Source organism: Phaseolus vulgaris, chromosome 9, assembly GCF_000499845.2.
Source record: "Phaseolus vulgaris cultivar G19833 chromosome 9, P. vulgaris v2.0, whole genome shotgun sequence".
NCBI lineage: Eukaryota > Viridiplantae > Streptophyta > Magnoliopsida > Fabales > Fabaceae > Phaseolus > Phaseolus vulgaris.
The window spans coordinates 11,364,139-11,385,839 of record NC_023751.2 but is presented as its reverse complement, the minus strand read 5'-3'; the positions used below and the strand labels follow the sequence as shown (position 1 = coordinate 11,385,839).

At 30.6% G+C, this 21,701-nt stretch overlaps 3 protein-coding genes across 4 annotated transcripts; 2 read left to right on the top strand and 1 right to left on the bottom strand.

The window, feature by feature from the left end:
- The first annotated feature begins 894 nt into the window (after positions 1-894).
- On the top strand, positions 895-1,965 carry LOC137822898 (uncharacterized). The gene is made up of 2 exons (XM_068627921.1): positions 895-1,171; positions 1,347-1,965. The coding sequence occupies exons 1-2, from the start codon at positions 1,004-1,006 to the stop codon at positions 1,794-1,796; spliced, it is 618 nt and encodes a 205-aa protein (XP_068484022.1). The 5' UTR covers positions 895-1,003; the 3' UTR covers positions 1,797-1,965.
- A 10,802-nt stretch (positions 1,966-12,767) lies between these two features.
- On the top strand, positions 12,768-14,024 carry LOC137820459 (probable carboxylesterase 2). The gene has a single exon (XM_068624568.1). The coding sequence runs from the start codon at positions 12,928-12,930 to the stop codon at positions 13,879-13,881; it is 954 nt and encodes a 317-aa protein (XP_068480669.1). The 5' UTR covers positions 12,768-12,927; the 3' UTR covers positions 13,882-14,024.
- Positions 14,025-15,742: 1,718 nt separating this feature from the next.
- LOC137820458 (patatin-like protein 2) lies at positions 15,743-19,081 on the bottom strand. 2 transcript variants are annotated; one of them, XM_068624566.1, is made up of 6 exons: positions 18,824-19,081; positions 18,569-18,750; positions 18,033-18,381; positions 16,892-17,194; positions 16,605-16,780; positions 15,743-16,119 (listed from the first exon to the last, which is right to left on the bottom strand). In XM_068624566.1, exons 1-6 carry the CDS (start codon positions 18,962-18,964, stop codon positions 16,044-16,046), a joined length of 1,227 nt encoding a protein of 408 aa, XP_068480667.1. In that variant the 5' UTR covers positions 18,965-19,081; the 3' UTR covers positions 15,743-16,043. The 2 variants fall into 2 exon arrangements, with proteins under 2 accessions (XP_068480667.1, XP_068480668.1); XM_068624567.1 differs by having other exon boundaries at positions 18,033-18,378.
- Between the last annotated feature and the right edge of the window lie 2,620 nt (positions 19,082-21,701).

Here is a 21,701-nt window from a genome sequence, read left to right as displayed (position 1 = left end):
CCTAGATAAAATATTTTTATGATTTTAAAAATCAAACTTTTCTTTTGTTATTTACTCAATGTGAAACTTTATTTAAAACTCTTAGAATACTCGCATAAATATGCAATATTTGACCGGTACAAAGTTAACTCCTTGCTGCAAAAACTCATGGAAGAAAACCAGCAATTAAAGGACAGAATCTGTATCCTCTTCGGCCCATATTAATGCTTTAAAGTTCATCAATTCAGACTAGGCAGAATCTGATCCATAGTTAATTGTTGCCTTAAATTCAACGAACCAAATTCTTGACATAATTTTTCTTTTTTCCAGTACAAACCACATACTTTTTACAGCAAACGATTCATTGTGAGTCGGATATGATAACATCACATAATTTTCCTTTATTTTCCTTGAAGTCCTTTTCTGATAAAAATCATCATACCATGTGAGCCAATTTCAAGGCATATCATAGGGTAATTTAGTTTAACATGTCACCAAGGTGTAGTCCCTTTCTGGTTTTTTCCCGATATATAACTTCAATTGGATATTTATTCGGTAGCACGTCCCATTAACGATGACTTTAACTTAAAGTGTAACACTCATTAATCACTATCTCTAGGCTCAGAAATAAAACAAATAGTTGAAAGTTACCTGGTGGAGACTTCTTATGTGTACCACAGGCATAATACGCTAAAAAAGACGTCATATATGTCATATACTTACTTGTTGACATGATACAAAATTCCTAGTGCATACAAAAATCTTCCAACCAAATCACTTACCCTTGTCAAATAAACATTTGAATCCTAAATTGAATATTATTGCCATTAGTTAAAATGTCTTTAGGCCATTTTATGTTTGTCTTAACCTTAAAGAACAGAGAACTTTTTACGGCTCCCAGTACGCTGCTGGGCCACTATCAATGAAGCAGGTCGATTCAAACATCAAATCCAGAGAATTGTCAGTACCTTATATATGTGTGTGATCTTTTCCTATCTGACAAAAATGATGCATAAATTTCCACATGGGTGTCTTCTACCATGAGGACTCACCAAATCAACCCAAGATATGCAAATACATTGTTGCAACTCTTAAGGAAGTATTTTCCAGTTGCCAAACTTTTGGTGCACGGCTTTCAACTTCAAGTTTTGAGGATGAGTACCCAGTGAGCGATTTTGACGAAGAACAAGAAGTAAGTGTGTGTTTATTTGAGCGCAGAAACGTGATTGTGATTTTGAAATAAAGTATTTGTGATTAAGTGCTTTTATTTTAAAAGTAAATATATTAATGGTAAAAATCATTCTATAACCTTTTAATCTGAAACAAAATCACATACCATGGTTGATTGTTGTTTCCTTCGTTTACAGGTGTTTATCTCAGCAGTGATAAGCCGCACAATGGAGAAACAGAAGCTCAAGGCAAGCGTGTTGAGACACAGCTTTTCCTGGGTATACTCTCCTGCAACGAAAGAACTTTTCGTGACGGAGGCAGTGGCACCGCAGAAAAGGGCGGAGGGTGATGAAAAAAACGACGAAGGAGAAGAGTTTTTGTCTGTCAAAAGTTGTTTCTCGCGCTGTTCGAGTTCTCCCAGTGGGTCAGCATTCTATTCTGTGAAGACAAACCTTTCACGATGTTCGAGCTTCAACGACCTTCACCAGTCCAAGCATTGGAGACGTTCAGTGATTGAGGAGTTTTGTCACTGCGAGGGATGGCCCTTTGGTCTGTGCCGCAGAGCCGTGTTGCTTCCACCACTGCCCAAGTCACCTTCTGAGTCATGGTTATCGCGTAAAATGCAACCAAGTACTAAGAAACCATGAATTTCTTCACCTGCATCTTCTGTTACTTTATGTTTTCTCCTTTTTCACTTGCAAAGAGTAATCAATATCGGAATACCAAAGCATATATAAGCTTGTTGTATGGTTTTTATAGTGTTTATCCACTTTCAAAATAAAAAATAAAAACACTTAATATATTTTCATTCCATAACTCATGTCAGTAGTTATCAGTTTTCTGAGCATGCCTGCAACAGAAATATTCAACAGAAAATACGAGGAACATACCGTTGCATTTCTGCTATAAAAGTTCAGACTGTCCTCAGAAATTTATACACAAGATTAATCTGTGGATTTACTAAGAATTAAGAATATATAAGAATACAAACTATCTACGACAGAATCTTTACACTTTAAATTTGATAATTTTAAAGCTGGTTTATAAAAAAAAATTTATCTTTCATATTATTAAGATAAAAATGCATTTTTTTTAAATAAAATTTTTTATGTTAGTCATTATTATTTAACTTGACATCTTAACTATGCTGACACTTCAAATAATAACAATGATTTGTCATCGCATAAAAAAAATATTATTAAAAAAAAATACAAAAATATGAGAGACTAGACCAAAATTCATGTATTAACAAAAACGATACATAGATAAATTATACTTATTTATAAAGAATTTTAAGAACATACTACATGATAGCCTATTATACTAATGAAAAGATTCTCTATGAATAAATTCAAAATTAGTCAACTTATCAGCACCTGTATTTTCTAGATAAAAATGCATTTAATCTCCTTAAAGTTTATCTTTTTATAAGTACCTTTTTAAAAAAAAAATCAATTCATTTTTATTTTTTTTAACATTTACTTTAAAAAATAGATTTTTAAACTTTGATCTTGTTCCAACAAAACTTTAAATTTATCTTTTTTCTGTATAAATATTTTAATTTCAATTTAATATTAATTACTTCTAAAATTTATCCCCTTATAAATAGTCTCTTATATTAAATTCGAATTAAAATATTAATAAAGTAAAAACCACAACAATTTCATTATTTTAAATGTTAATATTTTGATTAGTTTTATTTTTATTAATAACTTTTACAAACATTGAAGCTTAATAAAAATTTACTTGAAAAAACTTATAACTAAAATATTAAATCAAGATCTATTTATTTATTTTCCAATTTCGTATTTTTTTATTATATTTCAAAACATGAAAAAATAAATTTTAAGAAAAGACTAAGAAAAAAAAACAATGCATGATTGACATTTAACATGAAATTGAGTTACAGCTGTCTATTTATAAGAACGTAAAGTTTAAGATAAATTGAAATGATATTAAAGTTTACAGTATCTATTTGAGAATAAAGATAAAGTTTAAGGATGTATTTAAGATAAAATTAAAACTTAAAGTATTATTTTATAAAAAATATTGAGATTTAAAATTTAATTTGTATTTCTTTGTAATATATATACTTTGTTTGCATTCAAAATTAATTAATAATTATTTTCCACCACGATCATTGATTTATAACATGTTCAATAGATAATATATACACTATATTATCAATATGAATAATTTAATAATTAATATTTATTGAAAAATTCAATAAATTATTTTTAATAAATACTTTTCTTGTCAAATCGTGAATTAATTTGCTGTTATAAAAATGGGGGAGAAGATGGTTGTAAAGTTATTGTGAGTTGTCTTCTATCTAACAAAAGGGGTGGGGAAGTTGATCTCATAATTATGTCCATAACTACCATCTTATATACTTCACTTTCATTTTTTTTATAGTATTAGAAAAGTGATATTTTTTTTTTCAGTTTTACATTAAAGAAGTAATTTAAATATATTTTCTTAAACTTTTTATATATTTTTTAAAAATAAAATCAAATTTTCAATTTTAAAATGCACAATATCTTGTATTTAGTGATTGACTATAGCAATCATCTTAACAAACTTAAGATTGAAATATTGATGTTATTTATAAAAATCAAAAATTTATTTTTTTAACTTTTAATTAATTAAAAATAATTTATATTTTTTTAATTTATTAATATGTTGTATAAGTACAAAATTGTGATAAAACTCCTTATTTAAAAAATAGATAATATTTTAAATTCGATGATCGACTCTAATTTAAGATTAAAATAGTGTGTTTAAATAGGAACTCAAATATAAAATTAAATATTAATAATATAATTCTCATACATTTGACAATAAATTATAAATCACACTTATATTTTATCCATACAATTGTACTTTAGTAAAATAATATTATTGTAAACAACTTTCATCTAAATATATTGTATAAGAGTTGATTTTACTATTGCCGACATTGTTTGCTGAACTAACTTTACATATAAATATAAATATAAATACATTATTTTTTTCCTTTTTTTATTGCAAATTTTTGTTTTGGCTCTTTAATATATATGATGTTGTTGTTAGGTGAGATATGAAATTACTAAATAGAATAACATTCATGAATCACCATGCTACAGAATTGTTAAAAAAGCATGGTCATTACTGGCTTTTAAAAAAAAGCGTAAACTAAAAATAATTTATATGTAAACTAATTTATATAAATTAGTTCACATATTTTATCTAAGTTTTTATTTTTTAGATGAACATACTTTAATTTAATTTATTTATTTACTTATCCTTTTTATAAAAGTACAAATTACATATGTATATCCTTAAAATAAATAAATATCTACTTAAAAAAATAGAACTTTTCTTCACAAGAAGTAGAAAAAGAGTTTTCTAACCAGTCCCATGTGATGGTGAAAAGTAGCAAGCAGTTTAAAATATTTTTTATTCAAATAATCTAAAAAAAAAGATTAGAAAAGAAAGAACAGAGTGTATTGAATGATTGATTACACATACAGAGGTTAGGACGTACCTATCGAATTTTAACAAACAAAATCATTTGATATTTTTTTTTTCGTTACTTTGACCTTTCTTTTGGATATAACTAGAAAATAAATTAGGAGAAATTTAAATTATGACAATAATATAAAGATTATATCATCTTAGAATTGTATAAGACAAAAACAAGAAAAAAAATTGTAAATATATAAAAAAAAATAGAATTAATTGTGTGCACTGCACCAATCATTGAAATTAAATTATAATATTATTTTATAATTTTTTTAAAATTTATTATATTAATCAAATTATTTATAATTTTTCATAATTTATTTAGTTTTCTTCATCCAAATAATCACAATTTCTACTATATTTTTATTCCTTCTTATCCTCTCATATCCAAAACAATGTATAAAGTGAGTAATTGTGTGTTGAAAAATACCATAACAACATCTATATAATGAAGAGTAAGCTATTTTGTTAAAGAAAATCAAAATCGAATCTTAAAACTCAAATTTCGAAAACATTTTTAGTTGATTCCACTTACCACATAGGAAATTAAAACACTCGTATTTAATCATTTTTGACATGAAACGAGAAATTTCTAAAAATAATTTGTATATCTTAATAGTTTTGGATTTGAAATATATATTTAATTTACTTTCTCATTCAATAATTATTTCATTAGTTTAGTTTTCTTTCTTTTTTAAACTTTATCAAACAAATTTAAATTCCATTTTTTTTATTAATCTTACTTTTGTCACGAAACAATATGTAAAAAAATATTAAATTTGTTTATTAATAAACTTTGAACGCAATTGAAAAATAAAGAATTGTAATTTATCTTTTTTATAATGTAATTTTAATATATATTGTGTACATTGTTTTGAATGATATCATTTCGTTTAGATAATTCTTTTACTACTTTACTTGTGTGATCAGATGAATTTTAGAGAAGGATATTTGGTTTGGTTAAACATATATATTACCTGTCATATTTTTTATTACTTAAACTTTACTTCAAGATTTATGTGGGAGACTAATTGTATAATCCAACAACTTTTAAAACATAATATATGATGTACCTGTTTGGAGAAATGGGGCCCAGCACGGTCGGTTGACGTAATGAGATTGTTGACGTGTCGATGTTCTTCTCCTTAGGTCGGTCGTTCCTTTTTGGTGTCTCCTTCAGTTGGTCGTTCCTTCTTGGTGTCTCCTTCGGTCGGGCGGGGAGGGTACCTGCGAAGGCACTCCGACGCTCAAGTACGTACCTTTCTCTGGCTTGAGCACAGTATTTATAGGGTGCCTAATGGGCTTTTTGTCCCTTGGGCTCAGGGTGGTTATGGATATGTCTTGCCAGTCGTGCTCCGGAATACCCGGGGAACATATCTTCTTTAAACGCATATTCCTTATTCTTCGGAGGTGTATCTTAACCACCTTAGCTTGTTACATAAATGCCCTTACATTTATTGTGCATCCGGTCGGTCGGTCGGTGTGCATCCGGTCGGTCGGTCGGTGCGTACCGGTACATATGACATTTTACTCAAAGCTTATGTGATCTCATTGTTGCATGTAAGTTAAAACATGAATAAACGTAAATTGAACACATACAATAATGTGTTCACATATAGATTTTATCATATCATGATTCTCACACAAAACATAAAGGGAAGAAGAAATAGGCACTTACCTTGATCCATGAGTGATCCTAATTGAGCAGTTACTTTATCTCCTTTATCCCAATCTATCTCTTGCAATTCCGTTCTTGTCTCACACTTTCGTGATGGTTAACAGTGAGACAACTATTATTTGCAGAGACAGAACCTTATAGCTTTAGTACCCAATCTCCATCAGATGTAGGTTTTCATTAGGTATATCATCATATATATATATATTTCTCACATTAACCAATGAGCCTTTATTCTATTATTATTATTAAATCATATTTGGGTCCAAAGCCCAAACTCTAAGTCATGTGAGTCACTTTATAGAAATTAATTTACATAATTTCTTACATTCTCCCACTTGACTCATATGAGTTATAATACTTTCATGATTTAATAATTACATAAATGCGCATTTAAAAGGCCTTACATAAATTGGTTCTATCATTATTCATAATCAAGAATACAGAAATAATAAGAGTCATGGCGGTTACATGTCATTTGAATCAACACATTTCCTTCCATGTACTACTATATCATTCTTTCTCCTTAATATGACTTTATAGTGAGAAATCCATAATAGGTTCAAACATAATGTCATTGTCATCAATAACAACATAATTTGTTTTCTACACCATAATAACATAATTTGCATGCATATACATAAAGTAGAAAACAACATAAATTTCAGAAACTTTATTTATCAATGAGCTCAGAGTGTCAAATAAGCATTAACAACATTCATAATTCACTAGTAGACATAATGCCCATATTTACAACATGACCAGTAAATGTTTTGGGCGGTAACCCTTTTGTTAAAGGGTCAGCAATCATAAGATTAGTGCTAATATGTTCTATTGACACTTTATGTTTCTGAACTTCTTCTTTAACGGCAAAGTATTTCAATTCCATATGTTTAGCACCTTTGGAATACTTGTCGTTTTTAGAAAAGAAGACTGTTGCGGAGTTATCACAATAAATTTTCAGCGGCTTGGCAATACTGTCAACAATTCCAAGTCCTGAAATAAAATTCCGCAACCAATTAGCCTGAACTGTGGCCTCAAAGCATGCCACAAATTCAGCCTCCATAGTGGACGCAGCGATGACTGACTGCTTCGCACTTTTCCATGAAATCGCTCATCCGGCTAAAAGATACACATAACCAAATGTAGACTTTCGTGTATCCACACAGCCAGCAAAATCTGAATCTGTATATCCAATCACCTCAAGATGATCAGATCTTTTATAAGTAAGCATGTGATCCTTCGTTCCTTGCAAGTATCTTAAAACTTTCTTTGCAGCTTTCCAATGATCCAATCCTGGATTACTCTGGTATCTACCAAGCATACCAACTGCAAAACTAATATCTGGTCGTGTACAAGTTTGAGCATACATTAAACTCCCAACAATAGATGCATAAGGTATATTCTCCATCTGTTTCCGTTCCAAGTCATTCTTTGGACATTGCATGAGACTAAATTTGTCTCCTTTCTGTATTGGAACAGGAGATGTCGAACATTTATCCATTCTGAATCTCTCTAAAACTTTATTAATATATGCTTTCTGAGACAAACCTAACAGTCCTTGTGATCTGTCACGGAATATTTCAATTCCTATCACATAGTATGCCTCACCCATATCTTTCATCTCAAATTTATTAGAGAGAAACTTCTTAGTCTCACTTAATAGACCAAGATCATTAGTTGCAAGCAAGATATCATCAACATACAAAATCAAGAATATAAACTTGCTCCCACTGACCTTCAGATATATACACCGATCAACGATGTTTTCCTTAAACCCAAAGGACACAATAGTATCATTAAACTTAAGATACCATTGCCTAGAAGCCTGTTTAAGCCCGTATATTGATTTCTTAAGTTTACACACCATGTGTTCCTTTCCTTTTTCAATGAACCCCACTAGTTGGTCCATATAAACATCCTCTTCTAAATCCCCATTCAGAAAAGCAGTTTTGACATCCATCTGATGCAACTTAAGATCATAATGAGCTACTAATGCCATGATAATTCTAAAGGAATCTTTCTTAGAAACAGGTGAAAATGTCTCCTTATAATCAATGCCATCCTTTTGAGTAAAACCTTTGGCAACAAGTCGGGCCTTGTAACGTTCGATATTGCCATGAGAGTCACGTTTAGTCTTAAAGACCCATTTACACCCGACTCTCTTGCATCCTTCTGGCAATTCTATAAGGTCCCATACATCATTCTGTGCCATTGATTTAAGCTCATCTTTCATGGCATCTAACCACTTATCAGAATTATCATCATTGACGGCGTCTGAAAATGAAACTGGATCATTATCAATACTTAAGTCATTTTCTAACTCTTGTAGATAAACCACATAATCATTCGAAACAGCAGATTTTCTTTCTCTTTGAGATCTTCTTAATACTATTTCTTGTGGTTGTTCTACTACAGGTTCATTGTTTTCTTCATGATCATTAATTTGTTCTTCTTCTTCATCGTTGAGTGACTCAACTACATTAGGAACAACAATACTTGAAGTAAAGGTACTAGCTAAAGGAACTTGTACTCTAACTTCCTTAATCTCCACATTTTGTGAAGTATCACTCCCACTGGTTTCACCATTTTCAATGAACCGTGCATTTCCAGATTCAACAATTCTTGTGCTATGGGTAGGACAGTAAAACATATACCCTTTTGACTTTGCTGGATAACCAATGAAATATCCACTGATTGTTCTTGCATCCAATTTCTTCTCTTGCGGATTGTATATTCTGACTTCTGCCTGACATCCCCAAACATGCAAGTGTCTCAAACTGGGTTTCCTTCCTGTCCATAATTCAAAAGGTGTCTTTTGAACTGCTTTACTAGGAACCCTGTTCAACAGATACATGGCAGTTTTTAAAACATACATCCACAATGAAACAGGTACAGTTGACTTACTTAACATGCTCCTAACCATATCCATTAAGGTTTGATTACGCCTTTCTAAATACCATTTTGTTGTGGTGTACCTAGCATTGTGTATTGAGCACAAATACGACGTTTCTCAAGGAACTTAGCAAACGGACCAGGGTGTTGTCCACTTTCATCATACTTTCCATAATATTCACCACCTTTATCTGACCTGAAAATTTCCACCTTTCTGTCTAATTGCCTTTCCACTTCATTTATATAAACTTCCAAGGCATTCACCGCTTGCAATTTTTCATGCAGTAAATAAACATAACCATAACGTGAAAAATCATCAATAAAGGTGATAAAATACCTTTCTTTATTGAAAGAACTTGCATCAAAAGGTCCACATATATCAGTGTGTATAATTTCAAGAAGCTGAGTACTTCTTGTGGCTCCCTTCTTTGTGTGTTTTGTTTGTTTGCCTTTAATACAATCCACACATACATTCAGATCAGTAAAATCCAAACTTGGAAGTATTTCATACTTTACCAATCTCTCCATTCTTTCCTTGGAAATATGTCCCAAACGTTTGTGCCACAAGAAAGCAGAACATTCATTCACCAAACTTCGTTTAGTGCCAACATTATGATGCGAGGTCATAAGAGTTTCAGCATATAGCTTATCGAAATTCAATCTATATAATCCATCATAAAGAGTACCAGATCCAATAGACTTAAGTCTTGCCGCAATATAAGTCATTTTAATGACATGTTCGTGCATAGTACGAGAACCATCAAATTCCATGGTGGTTAATATACTCATTAATGTCCCAACAAGAGACTTATCAGTAGTTTGGGAGCGCTCTTCCACAAATTTCATAAATTCTTTTGCACCATCAGTTTTGGAAAGAGCAGACTTAATATTACTTGCTATGCTCATTCACATAAAGATACAGGAACAATACTTGATCACACATGCTTAACGTTAATACTTTGAGTCATAAACTAAACATACTATACAGATTCAGAAAACATTCTATGTATACTAATGTTCTCCTTTGGGAGATCCATTAATACACAAAACATAATGATGCTAATAGTATTAACTTTATTTGGTAAGATATATGCATTAACTAGAAACACTTGTTATCTTTGGATATACAAGCAAAAACTAATAACACATACCCACTACCAACAATCATATCCATTAATTATAAGGACAACTAATCAACCTTTGGGTGATCCATAATGCCCTATAATAATGAATTTCCATTTATCCATATACTTCATAATTTAGCATCCATTCTATAGGTAATTGGAATAAAATTTATCAGTAATCTGGAATTAAATAAAACTTAAAGATTTGATCACTTTGGTGATTACAAATCTATCATACAAATAATTCCATAAATAATATCATTATATGAAATAAAATTTCATCATCCATAATTTGGAATTAAATAAAACTTAAAGATTTGATCACTTTGGTGATTACAAATCTATCATACAAATAATTCCAAAGTTTTAATTTAAAAAATTAATACATAAAGTGGAAAAATAATTTTCCATTCCTCACTTTCAATCAATTAATTAAACTTTAATTTAATGAACATAATAAAATTTCATTAAAACTTTAATTAAACTTTAATTTAATGCAAATAAAATTACATTAAAACATAATAAAATTTCATTAAAACTTTAATTTAATGCAAATAAAATTACATTAAAACATGATACATAAAACAAAAAATAATTTTTCGTTACTCACTTTTAATTAATTTAATTAAAGTTTAATTTAAATGTAAATTTAATTACATTATAACATAACCTAAATTACAAAAAAGTAACAATTGATTAAACTTTAATATGGGGTGCAACAAAGAATTCATGCATTTCATGATGACAGAGAATAATTCATACATAGATTCACTAATTGAATTCTTTTCATGCATTTTATTAATATTATATTATAATATAATATTAATAAATTGATAACCTAAGGCACACTAAATCAAATTTGCTTCTTTTTCATGAAGCAAAATTGCTTAGGCTGTAGGGATGCCGTTAACCACCCTCTCACAATGAGTCACCGTGCCGCAGCAGCAACAACCACTCTCTTGCGTTTGGGTTCAAAAGGTTTTACGCCGTTAATGGCGTTGATCCATAAACCCTAATTTTAAAAATTAGGGTTCTTCAATTGGGATTAATTAAAATTAGGGTTCTTTAATTTGGGATTAATTAAAATTAGGGTTCTTTAATTTGGGATTAATTAAAATTAGGGTTCTTTAATTTGGAATTAATTAAAATTAGGGTTCTTTAATTTTGATGGTTTAGGACAATTAGGGATCTATTATAGAGGAATGAAAACCTTAATCTATAAATCCTAATTTTAAAATTAGAGTTCTTAAATTAAAAATATTTTAAAATTAGGGTTCTTTGATTTTGGAAAAACATTAATGGAGAATCACAACATGAGCAACAAGGCTCTCATACCACATGTAAGTTAAAACATGAATAAACGTAAATTAAACACATAATTACATATTACATAATTTACATAATTTCTTACCGTTTGAGTAAAGATATTTGTTATATACTCCAACCATTACATATTACATATTGTCATTTAAGAGTGTCAAAATCAATAAAATTGTTTTAACATCTTTTCTATTCGAATAAGTCTTAAACAATCTCTGGTATGTTTTGTTTAACTTGAAATACCATTATTACCATTTTATACCCTATTTAATTATATATAGTAACCACTCACAATTATTAGAATTCCCTTTTTAAAACTCCATAACAATAATCCTATTTACCCAAAAATTCCAAAAAGGTGTATAATAATATTCCAAGAAGAAAAAGTTGATTCAATCGTTGAAGATATACACTTAATTAACTCTTCTCACTTTGAAATAGTCCGCTTACTAGCAAAATTGCTTTTTCACCTGTACCATAAAAAATTCCAAATGTATAACCCTACATAATAAACACATTTTCTTAATCAGAATATTAAAATAAAAATAAAAAGTTGACTCAACATTACATAATTGTTTAGTTGCTTTGAATAAGAATACTTTTTAAACTATCTTGATTTACTTGTTACTTCATAAGAATATAATTTATTATAGAAAAAATGTAATTGAACAACTCAAGCTTTTGAGAAAAAAATCTATAATCATTTTTTTAATAAAATTAAAAATGAATTTTATTATTTATGTATTTTTTCACTTATATCAATTTAAATTATGCCTCTAAAAAATCTAGATCTTACAAAATTCATTAAAGATCACATTAATTTTTTTAGGTTTTTTTTATCCCACGATTTTTTTCCTTTTAACTTTATAATTTGAAATAAATATTAATCAACGATACAATGCGTGATAGAAATATTAAAGACTGACTTACACAACCCATCTTTCATCAAACAACCAAATATATTAATTAATACTCCACTACAGTTGGTCAATCAATTGTTGTAAATTTCAATCACATGCATTATTCTTACAAATAAAATAATAAAAAAAACCCAACCAAATTATGATATGCATCTTTGTCTCACTGTTTCAAATAGAATAATAATAATAATTAAAGAACTACCTTCTTCATTTTATTTGGACCTCAAAAGTCACTATTGTCTTGTGCCATTGGACACTACAATACAGACTAAGACAGTGCAGAGAGGGAGAGAGAAAAGGGATTTGAATTTCCTTACACTCTAAGTTTTGCAAGTCCCACATGGAAATCTCCATGGACGTTCCTCCGTACCTTCGAGTGCACAAAGATGGCACCGTTGAGCGGATGGCCGGTACCCAAGTTGTTCCCGCGGGTTTCGATTCCAACACCAACGTTGTCTCCAAAGACATCCTCGTCATCCCCGAAACCGCCGTCACAGCCAGGCTCTACCGTCCCAATTCCACCCCGCAGAACGCCAAGCTCCCCCTAGTGCTCTACTTACACGGCGGCGCCTTCTGCATCTCTTCCGCCTCCGACCCTGTCTACCACAACTCCCTCAACAAACTCGTTGCAGACTCCAACGTTGTCGCTCTCTCGCTCAACTATCGCCTCGCACCAGAGCACCCTCTTCCAGCCGCGTATCAAGACTCTTGGTCCGCGATCCAGTGGGTCGCTTCGCAGGCGAAAGCCCAAGAAGATTGGTTCAGAGACAACGTTGACTTTGAGAGAGTGTTCTTGGCAGGGGACAGCGCAGGTGCCAACATAGGACACTACATAGCCTTGAAGTTGAACAATGTTTCAAAAAATGATTTTGATTTCAAGGTCAAGGGTCTTGTCATGGTGAACCCTTATTTCTGGGGAAAGGAAGCAATTGGGGTAGAGATTACTGATCCCGAAAGAAAGAAGATGGTGGATATGTGGTGGGATTTTGTCTGTCCTTCTGATAAAGGGAACGATGACCCCCTGATTAACCCCTTTGTGCAGGAGGCTCCGAGTGTTGAAGGGGTGGCTTGCGAGAAGGTGCTTGTGATTGTTGCGGAGAAAGACATTCTGAAGGAAAGGGGAAAACTGTATCACAAAATGTTGAGCAACAGTGGTTGGAAAGGAAAAGCTGAGTTCTATGAGACTCTTGGGGAGGATCACGTGTTTCACATCTTCAATCCCGATTGTGACAAAGCCAAGAGTTTGATTAAACGCATCGCTGATTTCATCAATGAACAAACAGTGAATGTTTAGTATCACAGTGTTGTGTTTGTTGTGTGGATGCATAATAATAAAGTTGAACAAAGGTTAGGAAGTGTTGTCTTGTCTATGAATTTGAGCTTCTCACATTTCACTGGTGGAAATCAGTAAAATTTGTTCTGCTTCGGTGTTTATAATTTACTGTTATATGCTTTATTAATTACCGAGCTGTGTTGTACGCGATATGAAGCAAAAAGTGGCAGGGAATTATGAAACACATAGTTTGAAACAGAGTGAAAAGCAGAAAGTAACAACTACAGAGAGCCAATGCACACGAGGACAATGTTCTGCACATGTGAAACAGGTAGGCGTTGAAGTAAAAGTAAAATGTAAGGGTTGAAGGGCAATGTTTTCAAATAAATTAATGTTCTGCACATTAACCTTGATTTCCATAATAGTATTTTATTGTAGATCATTTTATGTACTTGTAGTTTGTCTAAAATTAATGAAAAAATTAAGAAAATTTGAGATGGTGTATTATTTAACTTGAGGAATCTTAATTAACTTACCCTAACGAAAAAGTTATGCATCATAGGAACGGTGAAAGTACAAATTTTACTTAATGAACAGGGTCTATTATTACTTTTTCTTAAACTTAAAATTCAACTAAAGATTTGCGACATCAAGGTTCCTACAAATACGAATTTGATTTATGTGCAGTATGTGAGTTTGGAAAATCTCATAAATTACCTTTCAAAAAGATTTCTTCACGAGTCAAAGAGCCTTTGAACATTGTTGGCTTAAGCTAAAATGCTCCAACGTTTTACAGTATTCATTTCTATGCTGGTCCTTGAAAATAGAGTAAGTTGGCACAAATTCAAATCATGTTATAAAATATACCTTAGATGCATTTTGCTGGATTTTCTTTTTCAGTTTTTGACGTTTAAGATCTTTTAATTTGTCATCAACAAGTTCCACTTTATGGGAAATTGCGATAAGAGACATACTAATTCATTCAATTTATTGTTTAATATTTTTAAGTTGAATTGTATTTCAAAATATGATTTTAATTTTTTTTATGAAAAATATAGTAGACAGGAGAAAGAGACAAATATATTATAAAAAATTAAACTTAAGTTTATTATTTAATATAATGTTATTTAGAATTTATTCTGATAAGATTGGTTGAACTCATCAAACTATCAGACCACCTGTTAAGTACGTACAAGTTAAGAGTCTTATGAAGTAGTGTATTCAAAATCTCACATTGTAGAGATGGTTGATGGACTTTCTACCTTATCAAGGTCAAAAGAATGTCATAGACTTAGTGGTGATCAAAATCAAATTTAAAGTTGATGACTCCATATTGTTACTGATACCCAGCATATGAGACTATGCTGCCTTTGCATCTAGATAATGATTATGGAGATATCATTATTTGGAGAGTTACATATCTAGAGTTACATCTAAATTTTCCTATGCTTAGTTTTTATAGAAACAATTAGCTGTGCTTCAAGTTTAATTCAACTTTCTAAAACTAAATTTATTTTCTTAAAATAAAACAAGTAGTTAAGTTGGATACTAGTGCTGTCAAAGAAAAAGTTGGAGATTGAGTGTTTTCTGATGGTGGTAGAGTCTTTAAAAGTGAATAAGAATGAAGAAGATAATAGATGTGGTTAAAGAAAGGTAATGGTTTGTATTATGTAAATTTAGCTTATAGCACACTGCAAAATCCAATACTAGATGATGACTAATAAACTTTGATATTCCGTGGGGTATTCCAACTCTCTCCATTTTGCATGGAGGGTGTGTTATTGGATAGAGTACCAACTATATTCGTTCATACCTTATTATCTGGTATACCATTATCTATGCAATGTAGCATTATACAAATAGAATCCAACAAAAACAAGAATACCAAGAGAACGAAGGAGAAATATTATTTGTTTTCCATCAGGATCTTGTTTGCTCATGTTGTTATCTATGTTTATCAGAAAACACTACTTTTATATTAGGCTTCTTGTATATGGTTGTGGTTGTAGCATCTCTCAAATACTCCAAATTATTTATCTTCTTATCATTGCTGATAAACAAAAATGTTAAATAGTCAAATTAAGAATTAAGTTGCATTGATGAGCAACATTAAATTATTAATTATCAAACAAAACAAAACTTAAGAGAGGAAACTCAGAGTCATGGGAACAACTAATGCCTCACTATTCTAGGGACTTGTTAGTGTGAGGAGATTTCAATTCTCGGAAACTCCTCTCGTCTGAAAGCATTTTCGCAAACCTGCAAAATTTAGCTTCAATATTAATTTTACTCACTAAAAACTATGTATAATATAAGTCTGCCAAAGAAAATGGATGTGACAGCAATTTAGGAATATTGCTGATATTTTGAGATTGTTCCTGTGAATATGATGTTGTTAAGTTTACATTCTGAACAAGATCTTCACAAGGTTGTTTTGATCCTTATCTCTGGGGTTCTTGAGTAAATAGGAATTAAAAATCTGGGATCTCTCTTTTCATATTGTTAAATTAAGGAAAGACAGCTTTCTTGAAAAATCAGGTAAAAACACTGAAAATTAAACTCAAGTCACAGGTAATGTGAAAAGAACTCCTCCCAACCCAATTTATCAATCGTTTAATAATAATATGTTTAATTTGATATGATGAATGGATGTTTTTGTTTTAAAAATAATAAGAAGAAGGACTCAAGTAGATGTACATGAGGCATGAACTGAATGGGACATTAGTTTTTTTATTTAATCTTACCTTCTGAGAGCATCTTCATTGGTCTCCCCATCTCCCATCGGTTCAAACAGACCAGTCTCCAAATTGATCTGAGATACTGGTTTCTTCAACAACCTATCACCAATTTGGCTAAGTTTTTCCATATTTTCTTTCGTGGCAATATCAAGTGAAGCATCTACACCGGTCAATGTATCATCCTGCATGTTCATGAATTTCCCAAAAGGTGTGAAAAAATTAATCTCTATTGAACTTCAATGATTTTTACAGAGACAATATTAGAAGTGTATTAAGTAGACACACACACATACCTGTATACGAAGGTAGTTATTTTTTGAATGAAGAGCTTGGGTGACAGTAGCAAGATGGAAATCAACCATATCTGCACTGGAGTGAGTCAAAACATCGATCAAGGGAGTAGAGCCACTGTTGGTTAACCAATCGAATAGACCCCATTTTGCTGCCATTTTAGCGTTGAATTTGTGTTCATTCTTGGGGGTCCCAGTGCCCAGAGAGATTACCAGGAAACGACCATATTCCATTGGCTTGATGGAAAAGAAGTCAGGATTGTCATTAATGATCTGCTTCGTTACCTGATTTATGGCTACTAAACTCTGCATCACCAACTCCCAACCATTAGTCATGCTTACAATACATAAATACTAAATTTTACCTAAGTTTTTATTTATTAAGTCATGCACTTTTAAATCTGCTTTTTCTTAAATTTACAAGGAAAAAAACTTCATCAACCAAGAATGAATTTAATAAAATGGACATATAAGAGAGGTTTAAATCACCGGAACAAAACTTCTCACTACCGGAAGACACTAAACCTACACACATCCACAAGGAGTAGTTAAAAAAAAACGCCAAACTTCAACAATCAACTAGTAAGGGTTAATAGTGTGCCTAAAAGTAACGACCATTATAGATAGTGATGCATCCCACTTATTAATTATAGAAAATTCTAATTACTTAAACAACACAAATCTAGTATCTCCACCCTTTTTTGGATCCATTACCATAAACTTATAGATAGATTCACTTTCAACAGGTTTTTGCATATGGGTAAAGCTTTGAAGATTTGATTTTTAGAATTACTTAATCTAAGAATTACCTCATCATTTTAGTTTTAAAATATAAATAAATATGTTTTATTCGATATATATAAAATGTTTTAAATCCTTTCCTATTCATTTCCCGATCTCTCAATATTGGACAAGAACAAAAATTAAATAAAAGAAGAGTTTCTTTTCTCTTCCTTTATCTTTTTACCTCTCTTAAAAAATGGATTAAGCAAGAAAGTTTTAAGAAAGTTTCTTTCCTACCTATTGTTTCCAATCAATCTCTACGAGTGAGTAAAAAGGTATAATTTAAAGAGAGATTATCTAAAATTAGGATATTTATTCCCTAGATATAATTTTCAAAAGAAAGTAAGTTATTTGTAAGTACCGGATTATTAGCACAAACGCCACCATCAATGAGGTTGAATTCGTGCATGGTCCCTTCTGAATCTGAGTTCTTGAAGTGGTAGGGTGGAAGATAAGTTGGTGCAGCAGAAGTGCTGATGCATATGTCAGAGAGTGGAGCATCCAAATAAGGAGACCTCTTGATTTGATAAGAGGAGAAAATGATTGGCTGCAATGTCTTGATGTCAAAGGTGGGAATCACAATATTGGTCAAAGTTTCATGCAAACGTGTCTCCCCTAGCTTCTCCCTCACCACTCCTTGAAGGTATTTTGCATCGTATTTTGGTCCTCCTAATGATCTCAACAACTTTTGTATCCATCCCCAAATGCTACTGTGTTCAATTCGTACAACTTAAGCTCGTTAATATAAATCTAACACGCTTCATAACAATTTTTTGCTAGTTTTATATCAATCGCATCTTTTTTCGCATATTATGTGGAACTTTGTTAACTTCTCTATGCTTTGTCTACTTTCTAGTAAACTCGTTTTGTTCGATAGAAAAGAATATAGAAATATACCTGCGTTGTGGGAAAATCTTTGGAGAGTGGTCCAAGTAAAAGGGTCTGATATCCTTAGCAGCAAATAACGGACGCTGATGATCATTTGGAGCACTTAACATGGCTGTTACAAGTCCACCTGTGCTTGTTCCTGCAATCACATCAAAATAGTCTGCAAGCCTTGCATCCTCACCGTCCAATTCCTGCATGCAAACATCCTTGTTAACACGTAGTTCATCCTTCATGTTTTCTTTTCACGAATAGTTATAATACCACCTGAAGTTGTGCTTCAAGGAAAGCAAGAATAGTTGCGGGGATAATTGCCCTAATGCCACCTCCATCGATGCTGAGAATTGTGACTAAGTTTCCATAGGTTGGAGGCTGAATCTGTAGAAGGGATGACTTTGATCTCTCCATATATATTTTAACCACAAGTTACTCTCAACCTGAAAGCTTATGAATTGTTTGCACAATTGAAAACTTGCGATTATAAGAATGCTGAAGAAAGTTAGATTAATCAAGTTTTTCGTGGCTGTTTGGTGGCTTTTCTTAAAGCTCTACTTATAGGGCAATGCGTGCAAAATTAAAGTTGAAATTACACTATGACGCACCAGATTAATGTTATTATGCGTTGAATAATCCAAGTCCAAATATTGTCTTAAATATAACAAGACTTGTGAGACAAAACAAGAAGAAAAAAGTAGTGAGAAACAGGTCTTAGAGTTTTTCATTTATATATATTTTTCAGCATGCACACTACTATTATCCTACCAGTAATTTCTACGAATGTGGTTTACAAAATGAGTGGATAGAAGCATTTGGCTTTTCCTCACGAAAAGTTTAACAATTAATGATCGTTTCTACAAGTTTTAATTTCTAAAAAGAGAGTAAAACTAACCACTTTTGTAGAAAAGTCTCGCTGAGCAGTGTTTTTGAACACTATGTTGGACACTAGGTAAAAAATATAATAAAATAAAAGAATATTGAAAATCTTATAAAATATCAGAAAATTGTAAATAAAAACTCATTTTTATGCATATCAAAAGAATACTTTTAACTCTAAATTTTTTTTTAGTGTTAATGACACTTGTCTTAATTTTTTTATTATGTTAGTATAGTGTGAGAGTTAAATAATGTTAAATTTGATACGTCAATAAAGCATTAACACACTTTCTTTTACTACATTTTATAATGATACAATAATATTTTAAATTAAAAAAATAAAATAAATATAATTAATTTATTAAAAGTTGTTCAATAGGTGCTTTTATTAATTACAATGTTAAAAAGTATCAGTGCTCTTCTAGAATAAAAAGTTGTATAGTTTTTGTTGTTGAAATATTTTAACAAATTATAATATTATTTTAAAATAGATTCAAGGTGGAGTGATTCCGAATGAGGAAATATGCATATTGTATGTTGCCCTCTAATTTAAACATGTGGTATTTTTTAAATCATAAATTAATTTTCACCTAAACTTTTTAAGTATCTTTGTTGCCTCTTCATTAGTTGATAAAGTGATTTCTAGAAGTTTGTTTTACTTATTATTACACTATCTAATAATAACCTTAACGAGAAAACTTTATTGTAGAACTCTATTCAAATTTTCTTTCATGAAGATTATATTTACAAAACTTTAGATTAGATACATTAAAATTGATGTAATATACAGCTTCGAATTTTATAAAAAAAATATATTTAACTGCATTTTTTTATCTTTATTTATCATAATAGCATAATTTACTGTGTAAATGTTAGAATTCAATATTCTAATTTATTTTTTAACAGGACATGTTTTGTTTTTATTAATTTAGAAGAGGTGAGGATTGGGTTTTGTGGAAATTAAATTCTAATATTTGAGAAGAAAATTGTAATTTATGAAAAATAAAGATGAGAGGGAGATTTTTACTGGCACACAGCTAGATGGAAAAAAAAAATATATACTATTTTACTGGTTTTTTTGTTATGTTGCAATTATAACCTGTATATAAATTGTAATAAGATTAGAGTATCTATAAAATGTTCCATATCATTTTTTTTAATAGAAAAAATGGAAAAAAAAAACATAACTTGTATAATGACAAGTTGGAACAGCATGTGGCTTAAGTTGGAAGAGCAAGTCACTTATGACATGTATTTTTTTTAATAATAAAAAACAAAGTAAAATAAGATTTCATATTTTTGGAAATATTTCGATCTTTATACATATATTTTAGAAATGTGTTAATCTTTATACAAATATTTTAGGAATGTCTTAGTCCTTGTATATATTCACACTCTGTATGTCTCTAAACCAAACTTGAAAAAAATAAAATAAAAATCAGATCAAAAATCAACCCTTAAGTGACTTATGACATGCTTAGTCTGCAGAACACGCATTGGGAACATTAGATGGCTTCGTGAGCTACATATTTAGGCAACCGAAGATTATGAAGGCTGAACTAACACATAAGACATTGTCTCATCTTCCATTTTTTTTGGGTCTTCATCAAATTGGAACTGATCTTAATTGGTATACAAGATGGTGGCTGTTCTGTTGACAATGATGTGTACATAACTACTGCAGTTTTTCCACCTTTGTGGTTCATATTGGTTATTTGTATTAAAGTTTTAGTAATTAATTTTAAGTCATTAAATATAATTAAAGTATGTGTTTAAATTAATTTTAACCGTACACTTTACATTAAAACATGCGTTAGATAATAAAACAAGCACCATCTTTGGGTGTTTTAAACTTATAGAAGTAGAAACTGTGCATTGCTTTATGTGCATGCAATGTATTATAGCTATCAGACGCAAGTTAGGTTCACATATCAGATTTAATTAAAACTTAAAAACCATGGCATCCATATATATTAGGCTGAGGGAGTTCACGTACTTTATATTCTTATTTAATTTAATATACAAGAACATTTAGATGTATGAACTTAGACTCCACGAAAGAATCAACCACATGTCATAATGAATAGTAATTAAAATGAAACAATATTGAGTTAAATATGCTTTCATTATTTTACTTTCACACGACTTTCACATTAAATTGTTTTTTTGTTTCTAATAGAATTTAAAACACCAAGTAGGTGGAAACATTATGAATATATCTACAGTTGTGATTTTGTGATAATAAAACACCAAATACTTAGCATTTAAGTTC

What these genes read in the sequence shown, in the direction of transcription:
- LOC137820458 (XM_068624566.1), bottom strand. Translation starts at nt 18,964, where the DNA reads ATGGAGAGATCAAAGTCATCCCTTCTACAGATTCAGCCTCCAACCTAT. An exon ending in AAGATTTTCCCACAACGCAG is followed by an intron (nt 18,382 to 18,568) that starts GTATATTTCTAT and finishes AATTGAACACAG; the next exon opens with TAGCATTTGGGGATGGATAC. An exon ending in ATAACTACCTTCGTATACAG is followed by an intron (nt 16,781 to 16,891) that starts GTATGTGTGTGT and finishes ATGAACATGCAG; the next exon opens with GATGATACATTGACCGGTGT.
- LOC137820459 (XM_068624568.1), top strand. Translation starts at nt 12,928, where the DNA reads ATGGAAATCTCCATGGACGTTCCTCCGTACCTTCGAGTGCACAAAGAT.
- LOC137822898 (XM_068627921.1), top strand. Translation starts at nt 1,004, where the DNA reads ATGGGTGTCTTCTACCATGAGGACTCACCAAATCAACCCAAGATATGC. An exon ending in ATTTTGACGAAGAACAAGAA is followed by an intron (nt 1,172 to 1,346) that starts GTAAGTGTGTGT and finishes CTTCGTTTACAG; the next exon opens with GTGTTTATCTCAGCAGTGAT.